Source organism: Netta rufina (genome assembly GCF_964035555.1).
Source record: "Netta rufina genome assembly, chromosome: Z".
In the NCBI taxonomy this organism is placed as follows: Eukaryota; Metazoa; Chordata; class Aves; order Anseriformes; family Anatidae; genus Netta; species Netta rufina.
Window position 1 is genome coordinate 48,371,835 of NC_140126.1, and position 18,146 is coordinate 48,389,980.

Below are 18,146 nucleotides of genomic sequence, written 5' to 3' on the forward strand. Positions count from 1 at the left end.
AAATGTTGAAGAGAATTGGCTAGGTGTGACTGGGTAGGTTGGAAGGGTAGGTAGGGCCTTTGTGTTAGGGTCATGAGCCATGGATGGGCTGTGTTTGATAAGAGTATCTTTTATCCAAAGGAGCTTGAAATCTGAGTGAAATAGATGGTCAGACACTAGAGATTTGTTCATCCTCATTTTTTAAGTGAGCACTGAGAGACACTGGTTTTCTGTATATCCACCCAGGGAAGCTATTTTTGACTGAGCCCACAACTCCTGAGTGTCATTCCAGTTTCACAGGAATATCCCTTTTACAGCATGTGGTAGTAACGCTGCTGGCAAAAAAAAAAAAAAAAATCTTTCTAAAAAGTCTTGACTTCTTGATGCAGGAGCTATTCTGTGTATTCAGCCGAGTGTGCAGCATAGAAACATCCTATTTTTGGCATGTGGATGCAGACTAAAGTTAAAGGTTTGCATAAGTGTTGCATTATAAATCTCTTCCCTCTCATATCATTTCCATCTGCTTGTTTTCTGAACATAGTGCGCTTTTTCCCCCTGGATTGTTGATGCCCTTTTGGTTTTGAAAGACAAGAAAATTCTCAAGCTTACCAGCATTACGCAGAAACTGTTAACTCTTCTGGGATGTAGATCAATCCTCTTTAGTTTTTGCTGGAAGTTGGGCAATGCATGTTGGGTATTACAAAAGAACAGAAAACATACACTGTAAAGCTCTTGTTCACTGTGTGTTCACAATCAAATTGTTCACTCTCTCTAGCCCCAAGGCAAACAAAATATCCTTTCCAAAAAGATTCCAGATTTTCCTTGTGTTTATTACTTTTTTGAAGTGTGCACCTGTTTGCTGTGCACCTCCTTCTTGTTGAACAAACCTAGATGTTTTATTGACCTTATTAAAGAAAGAAACTTGCCTAACAGGGCTGAAAGGTGTTCATGATCAATCAGAGCAATTTTACACATTTCCTTCACAAACAAGGTGATTGTTTGTGGATGAGTAAACCTCATCCACAAGCAAACCATCACCTTAAGTAAAAATATGCCCATAAAAGAAGACTTGAGGATCTTATCTCTTGTTTGTTGCAGTCAGTAAGATTATTCTTTATTTCACTGGTACATTATCTGCCCCCGAAACATTGCAAAATGTTTATCTTGGCTGCTAGTAAAGAGATGCATCAAGAGCTACAGGAGAAGGTGATCCTGATCCAGAACCACACTGACAATGTAGCTGGCAGATCCAACTAAGGAGTTGGGGACATAGGTCTTTTGCCCTTCACATATATTTGCCAGACTTGTGTCTGGTCACAAGCCTTGCTTTGTCCCTGTGGCTCAGTTCCCAGGAGACTGAATATTGGGCAATGCGTGTACCCTTGGTTGGAGAAAATGGCTGCTGTGGAGGACAAGACTACTGCTGCTCTGAGCATGTGTGCAGGGAAGTGGAGAGAGACCTGTGTCCCCCAGGACTTTTCCCCCACGTACTCTGCAGGGAAACATGTTTTTCTTGGAATTCAGAGTTGCGTGTGGGTCGGGACCGTGCAACTTGTAGAGAAAAATGCCCTCTTCCCTCTATCTGGAAATGTCATGAATGGTTAGTTTTGTCTAGGTGATGACCAGCTTTGTTCTATGACTCTTACACGTAGGGAGATTTATATGCTTTTCTCACTTGTCTAGGTCATAGTGTCTGGCTACCGAATGCGACTGCGAGATCTCTGCAATAGCTCAATGCTGTCTGAATTTCTTACAATCCAAAATCAGTCAGTGGCCATGGACTCTGAAGCCTTCCTTTGCGCCTTACCAAAGGAAAAGCTCCTTGCAGCCGAACAAGCCTTCCGTGCTAACCTGAATCCTTTGAAGCCTCTTCAGGTGAGTCTAATAGTTGAACTTGTGAGAAGCTATCGTTGACATTGTGGTGTTTTCAATCTGGGAATTTATCTCTGTATTTCTAGAGTGAATTGTTTATTGGCATTAAGAAAGAATATGGTCTTTATCATTGAAGCTTGAACAAAGTTGCTTCTTCCTGTCATTCCTACCCTTTCCGTTGCAGTGTTACTTGCATAGTGTAAATGTGTGTGGGCTATGATTTAGTTTGTCAAGAGGAAAATATTTATGCGGTATAGTAACAAACAGATGATGGGTTGTCCCTGTGTTTTGGTCAGCTGTATCGCAGCTGAAATGGGCACAGGTGTTAGACCGGCCCATGCTGGGTGCTAAAACCGTCATCCTCTGCACTTAGCAAGGGGCTGTATGTAGAGCGCGGAAATTCCTCGCCAGGAGCAGATTTAATTCATATGAAGAGGAGTCAACTGTTAAAGACCCTGATTGAAAGGCTGACCAACTAAACAGATTTTGGAGCAAGTGCTCCAAAACTCATTGAAATTAAGGAAAACGTGTCAATTAGGGTGTGATTGCAATCTGGGCAGACTTAGCCGCTTATTCTAAGAAACCCCAGTGATGTTTTGTTGTTACATGCCCACAATATCTGGATAAAGAGCAAAAGTTTGAGGAAGTTAGTGCTGGAAATATCAGCGAGAAGGGACCACAGAACCCACTCTGTTACCCAGTAAAACAAACACTCTCTTGTGTGCACTGAAAGAAATAAACACTTTGGCTGTGTGAGTTTCCAGATTTGATGAGCCTTTCAGGACAGAAAGTCATGTACCACTTGCTTGGCTTTGTCCCCAGTCAAAGAGGGTCATTAATAAGTACTGGAATCATGTTACTCTTCAGTGCAGTGCACAGTGGACAGTTCTCTCTGCAGATCATTTTCTGTTTGCCATGTGTCCCCCATCTGCATTTTTTCTTTCTTGCTGGAAGTGCAAGCTAATCATGAGCATTAAGAAATAAGGTAACATTACTGAAACCATCCTCGTAACAAAAATGAGCAAAAAATGAAAAAAAATCAGAAAATGGGTATAAGCAATTTCTTTTGTGCAGTTTGATGTATATATGCATGCATTCACTTTAAATCATTCAGAGTCTCTAGAGTTTTTGGAACTGCGTAGGATGAAAGTAACCAGCTAGCACCATTCATCATCGTCCTTTTGGGCCCTCTGGAGACTCCAGGTAGTTTTTACTCATGTTTGAAAGTCTCTACAATTGAGCTGGCAGAAGCAGATACTATGTCTCTGTTGTTACATCTGTATTGTTTCCTGGTGAAAGAAAGCAGTCATAAGCCACTCTGATAGTGCTACTTGGCAACAGCAAAGTAGAGACATTAAGAGCAATTTTGGGTGACTTCTGAGAAGTTTGCTCATGATCCTGGCTTTAGAGAAGCCCAAGGCCTGAAGCCAGAAGTTCTAAACCTGCTGTATATTGTACACCATCCAGTAGAGGTCCATGGGTTTCTTCAGAAAAATGTTGCATGCTATCCACTAGTAAAAGCTGCTGTAATGGCTCAGTGAGTGAAATAAAACCAAGTTGCATCAGTATGGCCAGGCAAAATGATTAAAATAACATCAGGATCATGACCAATACATTTGAAACTTGGTGGCTTTAAAGGCTGAAAAAAAAAAGCCTTGACCTGTAGTAACATCTTGGAACAAAGAGAGAACTTTCTGTTCTTAAACAAAGAAGGCTTTTGACAAATAGCTTATCATTAAAGGCACTGGGGTCAAATCTTGGACAAGCACGCTGAAGCTAGCGTGCACCCTATCCACTACAGAGCCTGCAAACCAATGCCAGCAAGTTGACTGTCCCAGAGATTTATTTTTAATTTTTGGCTTAATCCCCTTGATGTCAGTAAGTAAAAGTAAGGGCCAAGTCAGATGCAGGTACAACAGAAATTTAGAGGCAGGTATTTGGCTCACATGATGAGACCTAAGCTCTGCTTGCTGGTTTTTGGGGAGGCAGAGAAAAAAACATCTTAATAGAATTAGGTAGATATAACTGGAATGACGAGGACTTGGAACAATGTGCAAGAACTGTGTAAGTTCAACACTAAAGTCTTGAACAGTAAAATGGAAGTTTTTGCTGTTCAAGTGGCTGTCATGTCTGGTGTGCTGCATATGGAAGATGCAGGCCAGCATCTACCTGCTTGCTCTTGCCCCTGTACATTCCTGTTTGTTGTTCCCTCCGCAAGACCATAAGCAAATTGCGTTAGGGAATTGACCTGGATTAGAATGAACTAATGTAATTGTATGGTTACACAAACATTTGTGCAGAAAGATGGAGGGGGGTTGGTATAAGACTGGGAACCGAGTGGTCAGGGTGTATGGGGAGGGGACTTGAGACCCCTGTGTCAACACATGCTTCTATTAGCTTAAAGTGTTTGTGCCTTTGCAGCCTGAGGGAAACAATAAGTGTTTCAGGTAACTCAAAACAAAACAGTTTTTTTTTTTTTGTTTTGTTTTGTTTTGTTTTGTTTTGTTTTTTTGTGAATGATGAAGAGACCAGAGTTTTAAAAAGCAAATTAAAACAGGTGCACAGTGAAATGTGTGAGCTCTGAATGTCACGGCACTGTAAAGGAAGTTTGAAAAAGAAGGCAAAAACTCAATACTTGTCTTTGCATATCTGCTCATCTGTTCTATCCCAAACAGACACTGAGTGTTGCACGAAGTGGATTAGTACAGTTAAGATAAAGGATTTCCAATTAAAATTTTTACCTACGCCTTTCTAGCTCTGCCACTGATCCTTTGTGTGACTTTCAATTACCCTACTCTTGTAGGGTGAGAAAACAGAGCCAGGATGGTAGAGGCATTGTAGGGAAGTTCAGGTAGGCCTCCTTGTTACCTCCTTTGTAAGAACCTATTTGGGGAGGGCTTTTTAAGATGGAAGAAAATCTGGGAGTGATCACAGGGTGCCATGGCAGAGGATCAGCTTTCCTTCTTGAATGGAGTATTCGATCTGCTAGAAGCAACAAATGTTTATAAAAGTCAGATTCTTTTTTCTAGGTCCCACATCTCAATCTTCATCCATTCCCTGAAGCATTTTTGGCCAACAATAAGAACAATGGGCTGTAGTACATTTTGTTCAAGCCAGTTGCAGGCACAGCTTGTCTTCAGTGGAAGGTTTGCCTTCCACTGGGTGTATTCAGTGAGACTAAAGTGGGGCAGGAGGAGCTGGTTGGAGAAAAACAGAGAAACAGAACCTCTAATTCCATGCAGACAGGTTTTATTTTCAGCTATCTCTCTGTGCTAGGCCAGGAGTTGTCCCATGGAAAAACTGTACAGGCAGGGGAAGGTTATGAAGAGCAATGGCATTAAGTCAGAGATGTCCCAACAGACTGGTGTTGATGGGTAGGGACTATCTTATAGCATAAAATTACATGTCTGTGCAACCACGTTTACCTCTGCAAATCTCCCCAGTTTAAAAAACAACTTGGAGGGAGACTGTTAAGTGACAGAGACATTTCAGATTGGCCTTGTGGGATTTTGTCTCAGCAGTGCTGCTTAAGAAGGGCTTTGCCACATTCACTTCCAGTGGTGTGGGTCTGTAACAAGCCATAAACATGTTGTGGCTTCTGTACTGTAGTGGTGCTAGAAGGAGTGTGGGTGAGCACATGAAACTCCAATTGTTCTTTTCCCTTCATAATGCAGCTGGTATTTTGTCATATGGTTAGCATGAACTAAGCATTGAATGTTGAATGCATTCCAGTTGAAAAAAAATGGCTTTAGAAAAGGTCTCGTAATGTAAATACATGCTGCAACTAAACTTGTGGCTTTCCTTGCTCTTTTGAGTGTTTTCGGTCAAGCACAATGATATCATGATTTCAGGCAGCTGTACTTTGGGACTTCCACTCCCAGGAAACAAAAGCAGAAACACAAAGCATGTGATTTTTCTGCAAAGTTCAGTGCTCAGTTTCCACTAATATCAGCGTAAAATTGTAATAACTGTTTCAAAGCAAACATGGCAGTGGTCTCTTAAGCAGAAGCAATTAGCTGTTACGCTGCAGCAAGTGACAATTTTGTTGTAACCTCCCAGCACTTCAAATACGGATGTGTTCTCGTGTATGTTAAAGAGTTTTCCATCCCTTCTAGCAGGAGCTGACAGGTGGGTTTATTTAAGGCTTGTCTTGACTGGGCAGTCAACTCTAGTTACCTCGAGTATTTCTGTGTTTTGTGTCCTGTAAGCGCGCACATGTGAGCACACAGCGTGTGCTTAGTGCAATGGGTAGCTGCAGAATATTAAGACATTTGCATGCCCTAAAAGGCAAGACTAGATGAAGGCATAACTTACCAGCCACAAGCACAGTAATTGTACAGGGCAGCTCTGTTCAAAACCTGCTAGAACTTTGTCTTTCCACCATGTGCCAGGAAAAGACAGGTGATGTCTTCCAGCATTTCACCAGCAAATGAGCCATTACCCCCACCTTGTTTTAGTGCAGACACCTGCAAAATACACTGTCACACTGGGACCAATCCTACTTGAGAAGCGCTGAATCTGGAGGACACTTCTGAATGTAAAGAACTACGCAGAGCCACTGCAAAAAGTTATTTTCCAGGGAAACTGATGACATTTCAGGGTCAGATTTGAAAACTTGAATCTCATAAGGCTTACATACTTGTTCAGACCAAAGTCCTATTCAACTCGGTGTCCCTTGAGTGCTACTTCAGCCGCGCTACTTCTTCAGCTAAGCCTGAAAACTTGGTATTTTTTTTTCTGTCATGAATTCTTCTTAGCCTTTTTCAATCCCATGTTAACTTTTACCTTCAGCATTGCATAGTATGCACAAAATTTTTCCATTTTGACTGGGTTGTGTGTGAAGTAGCTCCTTTGGTTTGTATTAAACCAATCATTACAATGGAAGCCCTCTGTTCTTCTATGATGAGGTGCAGTGAACAATCATGCTCTATTCATGTTCTCCATCCCACTACTAATTCTACAGACCCCTGTCATATCCTCTGCTTGTCAATAAGATTTCTGTTGAAGAACTGTGGTCTCTTGTTCTTCCGTCAGAAGCCATTTGTATCTTAAAATCATACTTGTGGCCTTCTTCTGTACTTGTGTTCTTTTGGAGATGGAGGATCCAAAATTGCACATAGTACTTGAGAGACAAGAAAGCACCATGGATGTATATTGATGTTGACCTGTCTTATCATTGTAATTCTGCGATCTCTTCTCTGTGTGGTGCTAGCTAGTTCAGAACCATCCCGGGGTATCTTAAGGTAGAACTGTCTTCTCCCTGTGTACTTTACTTTGCAGCACTGAATTTCATCTGGCACTTTATAACAGTGTGTCAACATGAGGTCTTTCACTAATCCTTTGCAATTGGCTTTCGACTTTCACTATTCTGAACCAATTAGTATCATCAGAAAACCCTTCCTCATCCACCCTGTCCCTGAATACACCAAACAATGCAAATCTGCATAGAGCTTGATGAAGTGTAATGGAGCTGACCGGGCTTGTCTTACAGTATGCACGAATCTAGGACTTTCTACTTCATCTCATTGCTGAAGTGGTAGTGCAGGTACGTAGCTTTGATATTTGCTATGTGTATTCCTTTAAAATGGCTTGAAGATCTTATCCTGTGGGGAGTTTTAATTGCTTTTCTTCTAGCTCTGATGTGTTTTGGTTTATCTGAACCTTAAGGTCTGTGTTCAGTAGAAATTCATAGACGCTAGAAAGCCTCCCTGAATTTACAGCTGGCTTTGGAGCAGGCATGAACTGAGCACTCAGCAAAGTTAGCTAGGTGTAAATATCCTAGCAGCAGATCAGTGGAACAGTGCCCAGTTACACCAGCTGACACCGACCAACTCTTACTACCCTTCAGCAAGTCAGCTGGAGCATGTGAAAGACTCCAGACTTTGCTTCCAGCAATTGCCTTGGGAAGGATGGAAAAAATGAAAGGCTTCAGCCCAAAAGATTTGTACTAAAATCAAGGGTCTTGACTGTTCCTCTGTGTCACAATGCTGTAATATGTAGCTATGAATGTGAAATCTTAGGAAATGATTTTAATCCTCATTCCTCTGAAAGAAGGATTGTGTCCAAAGCATTAGGCTAAAGAGTCTTGATGCTTCTCTTGCAGTAAATGTTTCTCATGTAGTCAAAGGTAGTGCTTTAACTTTATCCAGAAATAAAACAGAAGAAAAAAGAAAGAAAAACCCAGCCCCCCCACCAGTTACATGGAGGGCAACTATAAACAAGGAGTTGTCTTCAGTGGGACTCCCAGGTCAAGCAACTGCTGGAGCAAATGGAGTTTCCAGGAAGAAACTGTGCCTTCCACTTCTAGAAACCTGTCACTATTTCTGTTGTGGTGCTGTTGCTTTATGGAACCTGTTTCTTTTAAATGCACCACTGGTTTAGTCTGAAAATGCACAGGCCTGGTGGGAGGACTCAGGTGATGAAGATCACCTGAAGGTGAGATGTACTGTGCAGCAGGATTTCTGAGCTGGAAGCTGTGGAGTCTCCATGGCATTACGGGGTGCTGAAGCCTGGGGTTGCTTGAGCTCCAGGTTGCACAGGGAGCCTGTCTTCCCTGTAAATCACTTTGCCTTGTAAGCAGTCCTAACTACTCTTCTCTACAAGGATGTCTACAATGGTTTAATTTCCGCGTTGGTTGGTGCCTGTCAATGATTCCCATCTTCTTTTTATCTCTTGCAGAGACACATTTCTTTTAACTCTTCCTTGTGGGATCTGTCAGAAACTGTGGAGGCTTTGAAAGAGAGCCTGGGAAAGCTTGTTAAAGAGGTAAGTGTGTCCTTTATGTCAGAATAATACATTGGTGTGGTGGTGGCTGCCCATGCCTGTGGTCGAGTACAAGAAGCACAAGTCTCCTTGGTGCAACTCAAAGTCAAGCCCCTTGCTGTTTTTCAAATTTCCCCACCATCCTACAGCTATTGTCCCTATATGTTGACAGAGGCAACACCTGCTGTGCAACCCCTTGGTGCACAGAACTCCAGATCATGGACACCAGTCTTTAGGCATGTGGCTAAAAGATTGGATACACCCAGGAAGCGCAGGAGTTACATTTTCTGTGGGGTTTACTTTCTCAGCGGTGGCACAACAGTTACCTTTGCAATATATATCTGTTGACTAGCAGCAGCTCGCAAACTACCTGTGGAGGTTTGCCTCTGTTTCAGCTTTTTCACTCAGTTGCCAACCATGCTAGGTGTGCTTCTGTGTTGCAGATACTTGCTCTTAGGTTTGGTGAGGGTATGGCATGTGGAAGAGCTGTTGTGGATATTACAACTGAGCAAACTGCAGGGTACTATTTGCTCTTTGTCTTTGGATAAGTAGCTTTTGGGGGCAGAGATTGTTTTCTGATCTTTGTGGGACACCCAATGCAGTGGCATCACAGCAGCAGCTGAGAAAGGCTCCGACAAAATACAGGGATTTGCAGAGGCAAAGTGACATTGTAGAGACTGTATTTGTTTTTGCAGGTGAAACAGTGGATTAAGAATAAAGCCCTGCATGCCTAGTGTGAGTCAGAAACCCAAACCCCAATTTTTTTTATTTTAATTTTTGGAGCCAGAAACATCTTAGCCACTTTCTGCCCGGCTCCGACTTCGACATGCTGCTACCAGGCAAAAAAACATTCTCTCTCCCTTTAGCAGAGATCACAACCACCTAAACTAAACAATAAACTGAGCCTCCTCCTCCTCGAGCCTTCCGTCCGCCCGTCCGTGCAGAGCGGTGAACGGCAGTAACCCCGGGGAGCGCAGAGGAACGGGTCACTCGGGGTTAGCAGCGTGCGCTCCCCTCCCACCCCGCCGGGAGCCAGCACCGTGCCAGCCAGCAGCCCCTGGCACGCGTCCCTCACCCCAGAGCCCCAGAACCTGCCACTGGCTGCCTTCTGCAGTGAAATTAAGATGATTCCCGGATCAGCTGCACTTCAGACCACGGCAGAGCTCTCGCTGCTCGCAGGGAGGCTGCCCTTAAGAGTTTGGTTACAGCTGTTTCCCGTTACGTCACTTAAGCTTGCCTTTTTTTTTTCTTTTCTTCTTTTTTTTTTTCTTCTCTTTTTTTTTTTTTCTTCTTTTTTGTCTGGGATAAAAATAATTGAAACCATGTGACATTCAGTTTGCTGATGTGGCTGAAAATGTCCCAGGGTAGCGTGCCTTTTGCTTGGCAGCTGTTTTGGGTAGGACTACCTTTTATGCTGCCTTATTACTGTGCAAACAAAGGCAGCATTTTCCTTTGCGTACAGCGTGAGCTGCTCCAGATGGCTTGACCGAAAGTTACTTCTTATTGTCTGGCAGGCTGATTTCTGTGTGAAAAGGAGGGACTCGCTCCCTTGTTTCACAGGGCAGCAGCTTGAGGGGGTGGAGAGAGCTATTGTTTGTGCCACGTCTAGAAGCCTTTCTAGCAAGGAATTTTAATTAGAGAATAGTCTGAACAAAATATTTGTCTCTTAGTGTGGGGATTGATTGGGTCCGTGTCCCTGTGCTCTTTAAATCAACCCAGGAGGGCAGATTAAACTCTGAGAGCAAGGGCAACTATTAAGAAACACGGAGCCAGGTCTGATGTCTGGGAGAAGTAGTTCAGTAACGCTTCAGCCATGTGAGATATTTGCTTCCAGTGGTGTGAACGGAGCAGCTCTGCACATCTATTGTAAAACTGGTGCCAAAGATGAAACAAAGCTGCTTGCTCAAACTTTGTTTTTAAAATAACAAATACTTTCGTTAATGCAATCCCTCTGCAAGACAGTTCGTGGCAATTAGCTACCCTTTCTGTTTCTGTACCTTTGCCTGTCCTAAGGAGCTGATGGCACTTTAGCTAAAGCAGTGGACATTTACCAAAGAAAATTCAACTGTCTTACCTAAAGTACCAAAACCTCCCAAGGCATCCCTTTGAATTGGAGACTCACACCGTTATGCCTGAAGTGCAGCCTTGGCCTTTTGGGTTGGGAGACATCAAATCCAAAATCCACCTGAGTATATTTAACCAAGTACAGTTGTTGTCTTCTCTTTTTCATTCACTTCCTACGATGTTAGCGCCCTGTCAGTCACCCTGAATCTGCGGAGCCTGATTGATTGGCACCAGGGTGCAGACAAAGGCACCAGTGAGCAGTGAGGAAATGAAAGTACTCTTGAAGCAAGTCTGGATACAAGTACTGAATCCCCAGGTTTTAGCTGTTCTCACAGCTGTCTTCTATCATATCAATGTGTCATGTGTTTTCAGACAGCTAAAAATAGAGGCTCCTTGTGTATGTGACACAAAATAGCTCTTGTTTAGCATCAAGATTTTTTTTTTGCCCAGATGTTGGCACTTCTAGAGCATGCACAGAACTACAAATGAACACAAAGGGCCAGGTTTAACTACAGGGTAGGGCCAGAGACCCTGGGTATTCCTGCCTCGGTTGAATTAGCATTGAGTTATTATGGGACACCATTGCTTTCAGGGGTTGTTGTTGGCTGGCTTTGCCAACTGTCCTAGACCTTGAATACCTGCCATTTTATTTAAACAAAGGTGACAGAACTAAGACACGGCAGACCTGGCAGCAGGGCTTTGACTGACTCCAAAAACAGAGTAATTGGGGCCATCTAATTTTATTTCTGAGATGCATCTGAGGAGCAATTACAAATAGGTGTCTCAGCAGCTCTGCTTGCCCTTATTAGTGCAAGTCGCTATTCTGGGCAGCACAGCAAGAGCATCACAGTTCATGTCACCTGATATTCAGTAGCAGACAAGAAATCAGATCAAATGCTAGAAAAGATTTAGAAAAGGATAGGGAACCAACTGTGGAAGATGTTACCATGACACTATGCAAATCTGTGGTTTGCCCTCCTGTTTGATACGGAGTACAGAGCTAGGCACTTTGTCTCCAAAACGCAGTAGCAGACCTGAAAAAAGTTCAGAGAAGGGCAATGGGGACATTTAGAAGTGGAATGACTTTCACGTAAGGAACAAGAGAGCAGTCTGGGACCTGTCAGCCTGGTAAAGAGATGAGCTGGGGATATGACAGAGGTCTGCCGAGTTGAGTGGCCCAGAGAAAAAGAGATAGGGACTGAATGTTCACTGTGCAAAAAGTGTGGCACCAAGTGAAGCTAACAGTAGCCAAGTTTAGGAGAGGGAGAGGAGGTTCTTTCCAGTGATATGTTGTATGCTAAATATTTGCAGATGTTCAAATACCATGGAAGACATTCATTGTGAGTTAGCAAATAGACAGAAGTTCCCTGAGCTGAAAATAATTGGAATCTGGAAGGTTACTTGGGGGAAGTTTGTTCTTGGCCTTGCTTTTTTGTTTCCTAACATCCACTTACTGTCACCATCACAGAGGTTACTGAGCTAAACAGACTTTTCGTGTGTACGGACACACCTCTGTTTTCTTGCTTCTCCAGCCAGAGAGCCTGAGAGTAGTGGTCCAGTGTAGCACAAAAGCAGTGCTCATGGACGTGCATCATTTTTCTCCTCGTGGTGAGCCTGGCCATGTCTCTGAGCGTGGAGACATTGATGCAGTGTCATAGGCTGAGCACCTGCTGCTTTTGTTGGTGACAGATCCTGCAGGTAGCTGCCACAACAAGTAAATGTGTCTTGCAGTACAGAATCTCCCTTCCAGCCGTGAGCATTGCATCTCTGTGCCTGGTGTTGAGCGAGCAGGGCAGCAGAAGGCTTCTCACCATGGTTGGCTTCGTGTTCTGTGGAGTAAAGGCACACACCGTGGTCAGGCCTGAGGCTGCAGCTGGGCTTGTTTTCCTGGGCTTTCAGCAAAGCTGTTGACAAAGGGGCAGGGAGGTGCTAGGGCAGGCACAGCGTTGCTGGTCTAGGAGGTCAAACTTTCTGCCTGGTGTAAATCTGAGGAGGCTTGCTGACCCTGGTGGAGCTGTGCCGGGTGACACTGCCAGAGCGCTGGGGCCTGCAGCTCTGCAAGGCTGGGTCTGATTAGCTGCTCCCACTCCGTGTTGTTTCCTTATTCCCTCTTCCGAGTCGCTCCACCCCGGAGTGAGGGGACTGCTGGAATGTCAGCTATTGTGCAACCAGAGAAGTGGTTTCCATGTGAGAGGGCAGGAAAGGCAGGAACCACCACAACATTGAAGGAGAAAACGTAGAATAAAGAGCTCGATAAGTACGTGGTCTCCACGTTTTCCCACAGTGGTAGGGGGAAACACACTTCTCCTGGTCTCTCCTGTTAGTTGTGCATCCAGTGGGACTCTCATCTGTCTGAAAACAGATGTGTGGCTTGAAGGAGAACGGCAGGATCTTTTCCCTTCACTAATCCAGTTCTCCATTCTTCTCCCACTCCCTTCCAGTTGCTGAGCATGAAGAGCTGGAGCGACATGAGACAAGAGGTGATGTTCCTGACCAATGTGAACGCATCAAACTCCTCTACGCAGATCTACCAGGCTGTGTCACGTATTGTGTGTGGCCATCCCGAAGGTGGAGGGCTCAAAATTAAATCCCTCAACTGGTACGAGGACAACAATTACAAAGCACTGTTCGGAGGCAACAACACTGAAGATGATGTAACCAACTTCTACGATAACTCCACAAGTAAGTGTAACCCTGTCGTGGCCCAAGGTCCCATCCACTCCATGGCTGTAATGACTGCTATATTCTAAACTTCACGGGTGAAAGCAGGTGATCCTGAGAGTCAGCATACCTGCTACTGTTCCAGAAAAGTACACACATGCTGTCTGAGCAGCCAACCACTGCCTCCTGCACGTGCCTTTAGGGACAGCAAGGGTGTCAAGATGTAAGGGATTCCCATGGACCTCTTGCAGAAGGTCCACTGAAGGCTATGTGGACCTCCTTGAAGGGAATGGAGAGCACAGTTGCATGCGGTCTTTGGAAATCTGGCCTTTTCTGTGCAATTTTGGCATGCAGTGTGTTGCATGGGCTGTGCAGGTAAGTGTAGCTGTTAATCATGGAATATGCCATTAATGCTGGAAGCTCTGCAGGTACTCCATGCTTGCTGGGCAGATGGTGAAGGCTCAGGCTGAAAATGGCATTTTGTGGAGCTTTGCAGCAGAGGAGGGTTTTTGTTTTGTGACAGCTGCTCTGCTTTCAGCTGTGACCGTCCTTAAAGTGCGTGCGAGTGGGTCATGTGCCTTCTGCAGTTGTCACAGTGCTATTCAGCCACTCACCCTGTCCTCTCCTCCTCAGCGCCCTACTGCAACGAGCTGATGAAGAACCTGGAATCCAGCCCGCTTTCCAGAATTATTTGGAGGGCTTTGAAACCCTTGCTGATTGGGAAGGTCTTGTACACTCCAGACACACCAGCCATAAGGAAGGTCATGACTGAGGTAACTCTAACCCTATCCTCTGATACGCAGTGTGAGGTATGTGCTCTGGCTGTACAGCTAAGCTTCTCTGTGTTAAATTGGGTCCAGATGCAAGCCTAGAAATGATTGTCCACAAAGCACAGCCTCCATAGTCGCTCACTTCCCATGCCAAAGGCTTGAAGAGAAAAGGCCAGTCTCTACTCCATGTCTACACCTTACTGGAGACATTTGTGGTGGTGCTTTGTGATTACCCGCAGGATTTGCAGCTCTGATGTGGGATATGAGACTGGGAAAGACCTTGATATGCCTTCAGATATCTTTCCTCTCCTCCGTTGCAGGCTGATAGCTGATCCTTAACCATTTCTGATAGCAGTTTACCTAATGTGCTCTCTATTTCCCCTCAGCAGACTCTCCTAGCACCTGGGGAAGGGCTGCCTCTGTGTGCCCTTCATCTCCAAATTCCACCAAGCCTTAAGAGTAGTCTTCCGAGCAGGCCCTGCTCAGCCACAGCCATCTTCACTCCCTCTTCTAATTTTCCTTCCAATATGCACATGCCTTTCCTTACTCCTGCCCTTGCGGAAGCTGTTGCTCTTTGAATATAAGCAATGCTCAGTACTTCACTTGACAGGTCAATGCACCCTCTCAGCCTGCTGTGGATCTGAGCCAGGTTTTGGGAATAATCTTCCTCCTCTCTTTGCCGACAGGTGAACAGGACATTCCAGGAGCTGGGTGTGTTTCGTGACCTCGGGGGGATGTGGGAGGAGATAAGCCCGAAGATCTGGACATTTATGGAAAGCAGTCAGGAAATGGATCTGATTCGGGTCAGTATGCTGTTCTTGCCAGAACCACTACCATCGTGTTCTGCGATAAGTCATGAAACGCTTGTTTTGGATAGCGCTTCAGCACTAGTCTGGGCAGATAAATAGTATGGATGTGACCCCCTTTTTGAAACATGTTGTGGTTGTACCGGTCTTGCCTTGTGCTGGACACTCCTTCATGTAACATCCTGCCACAAACAGGAGCAGACCACGTTTAAGAGCTGCTTCTAATCTACCTCTGTGGGGAAGTGTGCTGCTTCTTCCACACTGTTGCCCTAATTCTGTGCAAATATCTGGCTGGTGGTATTTTTGTGGAGTTGGTGACATATTCTGCTGCCTGTGCTGTGCACTCCTCTGTAAAAGTGCTCTCTGGAGCAGCTGCTTTCACGACCCATCATATACCTAGATCAGATCCTGGAATGTGCTAGGTGGCCTCAGGCCCCGTTGAGTACAGTCAGATTTAAATGGTTATTGTCTTAGAGCTACACCTAGGTGCCTGGTGGTCACCTGGCACAAACCTTGTAAAAAAAAATAATTTTGGCTTGTATGGTATGCTTAATTTAGTAATAGTTGAGTATTTATGGGGGAAGAGGGAACATCACCCTGCAGCTGATCACTTCATAACGTGTTACGTGTACAAGACCATGAAGAAAGGGTTGGGAGCCTTGTTTGGATTTGACACACTGCTATTCTGTTGGCTCCCCAGAGCATTGTGCCCAGTGTAAGACCTTCATTACTAGGGCATTATTTGCTTATTAAAAGTACAAGAGGCTTAGTTCGCTTTGCTTCCCTCAGGTGTAGCTCAGGGGTGGGTCTTGCACCTCTGCACTGATGTCTTTGGAAACGCAGTGATGTAAAACTGTAACAGCACAACAGAAAATCAGTTGCAGAGGAACTTTTCCTGCTGGCAGCTGGGTGGGTGTTATAGCACAGGTGTTACACAGAGATCTCCCTGGGTTTGTTAAACCTTGAAGTTCATTCCTTGTTGATCCCAATGCAATGATGTGCAGAACAGTCCCTGACCTATCCTGTTGCTCTTCCCAAGAACACGACATACCTGAGAGGATGAAGACATCATTTTTATTACTCCTGTGCCTCTGTTGGCTTTATTAAAATTACTTCTGCAGATACTGGTAGCAGAGAGATGAGAATCAGGCCCACCGATTGTAAATTGAACTGCTTGCTGCAGGGAGTGCTGACTGAGACAGGATCTGGCTATTGGTTTGGTTTGCAGTTGTGTCTTTTGAAAGGTGAATGTTGCTGGCTTTTTTTGTTTTTGTGCTTAAATGAGCCCTAGGCTTTACTGATTCTTTATTTTATGCATCCTGTTAACTCTGCTGGCTCTGGTGTTTACTTCTTGGTCTTCCCAACAGTCTGGTCTCTTCCCCTGTACTGGTGCAGTAGCAGAAGTTCCTTTGCGGTCACCTGCAGCGGTTCTTGCTCGCAGCAGTACTGCATTATGAACACCTGGGCAGCTCTCAGGCAGCATCCTGTTGGGTTTAGCAATGCAGCACAGCTCTCAGCGGTAGGCTAAAACATACAGCTGCCTGCTTGGGGCTGTTCCACTCTGCTGTTTGCAAGTCCCTGAGACTGCTGTGCTGTCGGGAGACGGGTTGTCACCTCCCAGCTTCCTTTGGTGTGGAACATGTTTGGTGTATTTCCTTCTGCGGTAGAGGAAAACTGCTTTTCCCACACACTGCTGGCACTTCCAGCCCAATGCTAATGCAGCTGCTGACTCCAGGGAGGATGGGACGTGCCCCCAGGAGTTACTGTCTGTTAATGCTGCTGCTGGACATGATGAGGCTGAGCCCTGTGCCTGCAGGCGTGGTGCCCTTCCTGAGAGCAAGGGTGGGGTGGCCAGCCTCAGGAGACCGAGTGCGCAAAGGCAGCGTTGTGCAGCCTGTCGTGCATCCCTGTTTGTTCAGATTTCCCTTTTGCATGTTCTCCTTTGTCAGCTTGGCTTGTTCTGTTCTCCCAGTTTGTGATTCTGTTTTTGTAACTCATGTGACCCGTTGCTTTCGGGTTTGTTACTAACAGCTGCACATGGGGACGCTCCTCTCCGCACCTTTCAGCTTCATTCTTTGTTCTGGCAGAAATTCCATTTCCTGTTTTTATTGGTTATGATTTTTAGTTTTCTCTCTTGTGCTGGCTGTTTTTTCCTCCCTTTCAGGTTAGCTTTATCTCTTACAGTTAATGCTGCCTTCCTACCTGCCCTTACATTACTGCCCACAGCTCTCAGTTCTGCTTTACTGCCAGGTGCTCCTACCTGGATTGCACTTGTGCAGGGTGTTACATATATACCTAGTAGGTCCACAGCCCACCCTCCAAAAGCTAGGAGCTAAACCACGTGAAAACAGCACTGTCTCCAGTGGGAGAGCAGAGAGGCAGGACATCATTGCTGTACAAGGCTGTTTCAGCCAGCCCCGGTGACACAACAGAAAAGCACATAACAAAGCCACCCGGCTTTTGGTTCTGGTGTTTCTGTTTATTACCTGGAGGGCTCAGCCTCTGGCTGTGCCTTGCCCCTTCTCCATCCCAGAGACTTGTTTGGAGCAGCCTGCAGAGCTGGGCGGCCGCTGGGCAGCCAGGTGCATTTCTGCTGAGCACGTTTCTTCCTGCTCCGTATCTTGCTGGTGTAAAACCCCGTGGCTTGTGGGGAGGAGGGAAGGCGTGGATGGGTTTTGTCGTCTCCTTCATCTCTCTCCTGCCCGAGGAGCCCGGTTCGTGGCTGCCACCTAGGGCTGAGCCAGGGCTGGGCAGCGCTAGCTGAATTTTCCCAAGGCGTGGGGCTGTGCATGGCTCTCTGCTGCCCTCTCCACGGAAAAAATGTGGCAGGACAAGGAGACAGCAAGCCAGCCTGCGAAGCGTGCCCAATAGCTTCGCTGCTGCGCTGGGAGAAGTGCATCATTTCGGCAGGAGAGGTGCCCAGAGCTGTCGGGAACACCCCCAGGCTGAGCTTCTCGGTACGGCAGAGTGCTGCTCCCTGGGGAAATACAGGGTGCACAGTTAAAAGAGGGTGTGAGTGGCACAGGGAGCATCAGCACAGAGTGACAAAGTGAGTTGCTTGGCACTCAGCAGCAGAGGACAGAAATGAGACCCCCTGACAGCCAGGCAAAGTGTCTGGGGCTTGGAGGTGGCTGGTGCTGGAGGTGAGCATTTATGGAGGGCTGCTGCTCGCTGCCACCTGAAACACGGGCATCATCCCCATCCCGCGGCTGCCTTGTGGGCAGCTGGTTGT

The 18,146-nt window shown here is 45.6% G+C and overlaps 1 protein-coding gene across 3 annotated transcripts in view; it reads left to right on the forward strand.

The window, feature by feature from the left end:
* Nucleotides 1–18,146, forward strand: part of ABCA1 (ATP binding cassette subfamily A member 1) — a 91,249-nt gene that overhangs the window by 44,186 nt on the left and 28,917 nt on the right. For all 3 annotated transcript variants that reach the window (XR_014619303.1, XM_084305261.1, XM_084305262.1), the window contains exons 7-11: nt 1,663–1,854; nt 8,530–8,616; nt 13,119–13,359; nt 13,972–14,111; nt 14,795–14,911. Coding sequence is in view for 2 of the 3 variants with exons in the window: in XM_084305261.1 (XP_084161387.1) it covers nt 1,663–1,854; nt 8,530–8,616; nt 13,119–13,359; nt 13,972–14,111; nt 14,795–14,911 (777 nt within the window). In the remaining variant the exon portion in view is untranslated. The remainder of the gene's footprint in view (nt 1–1,662; nt 1,855–8,529; nt 8,617–13,118; nt 13,360–13,971; nt 14,112–14,794; nt 14,912–18,146) is intronic.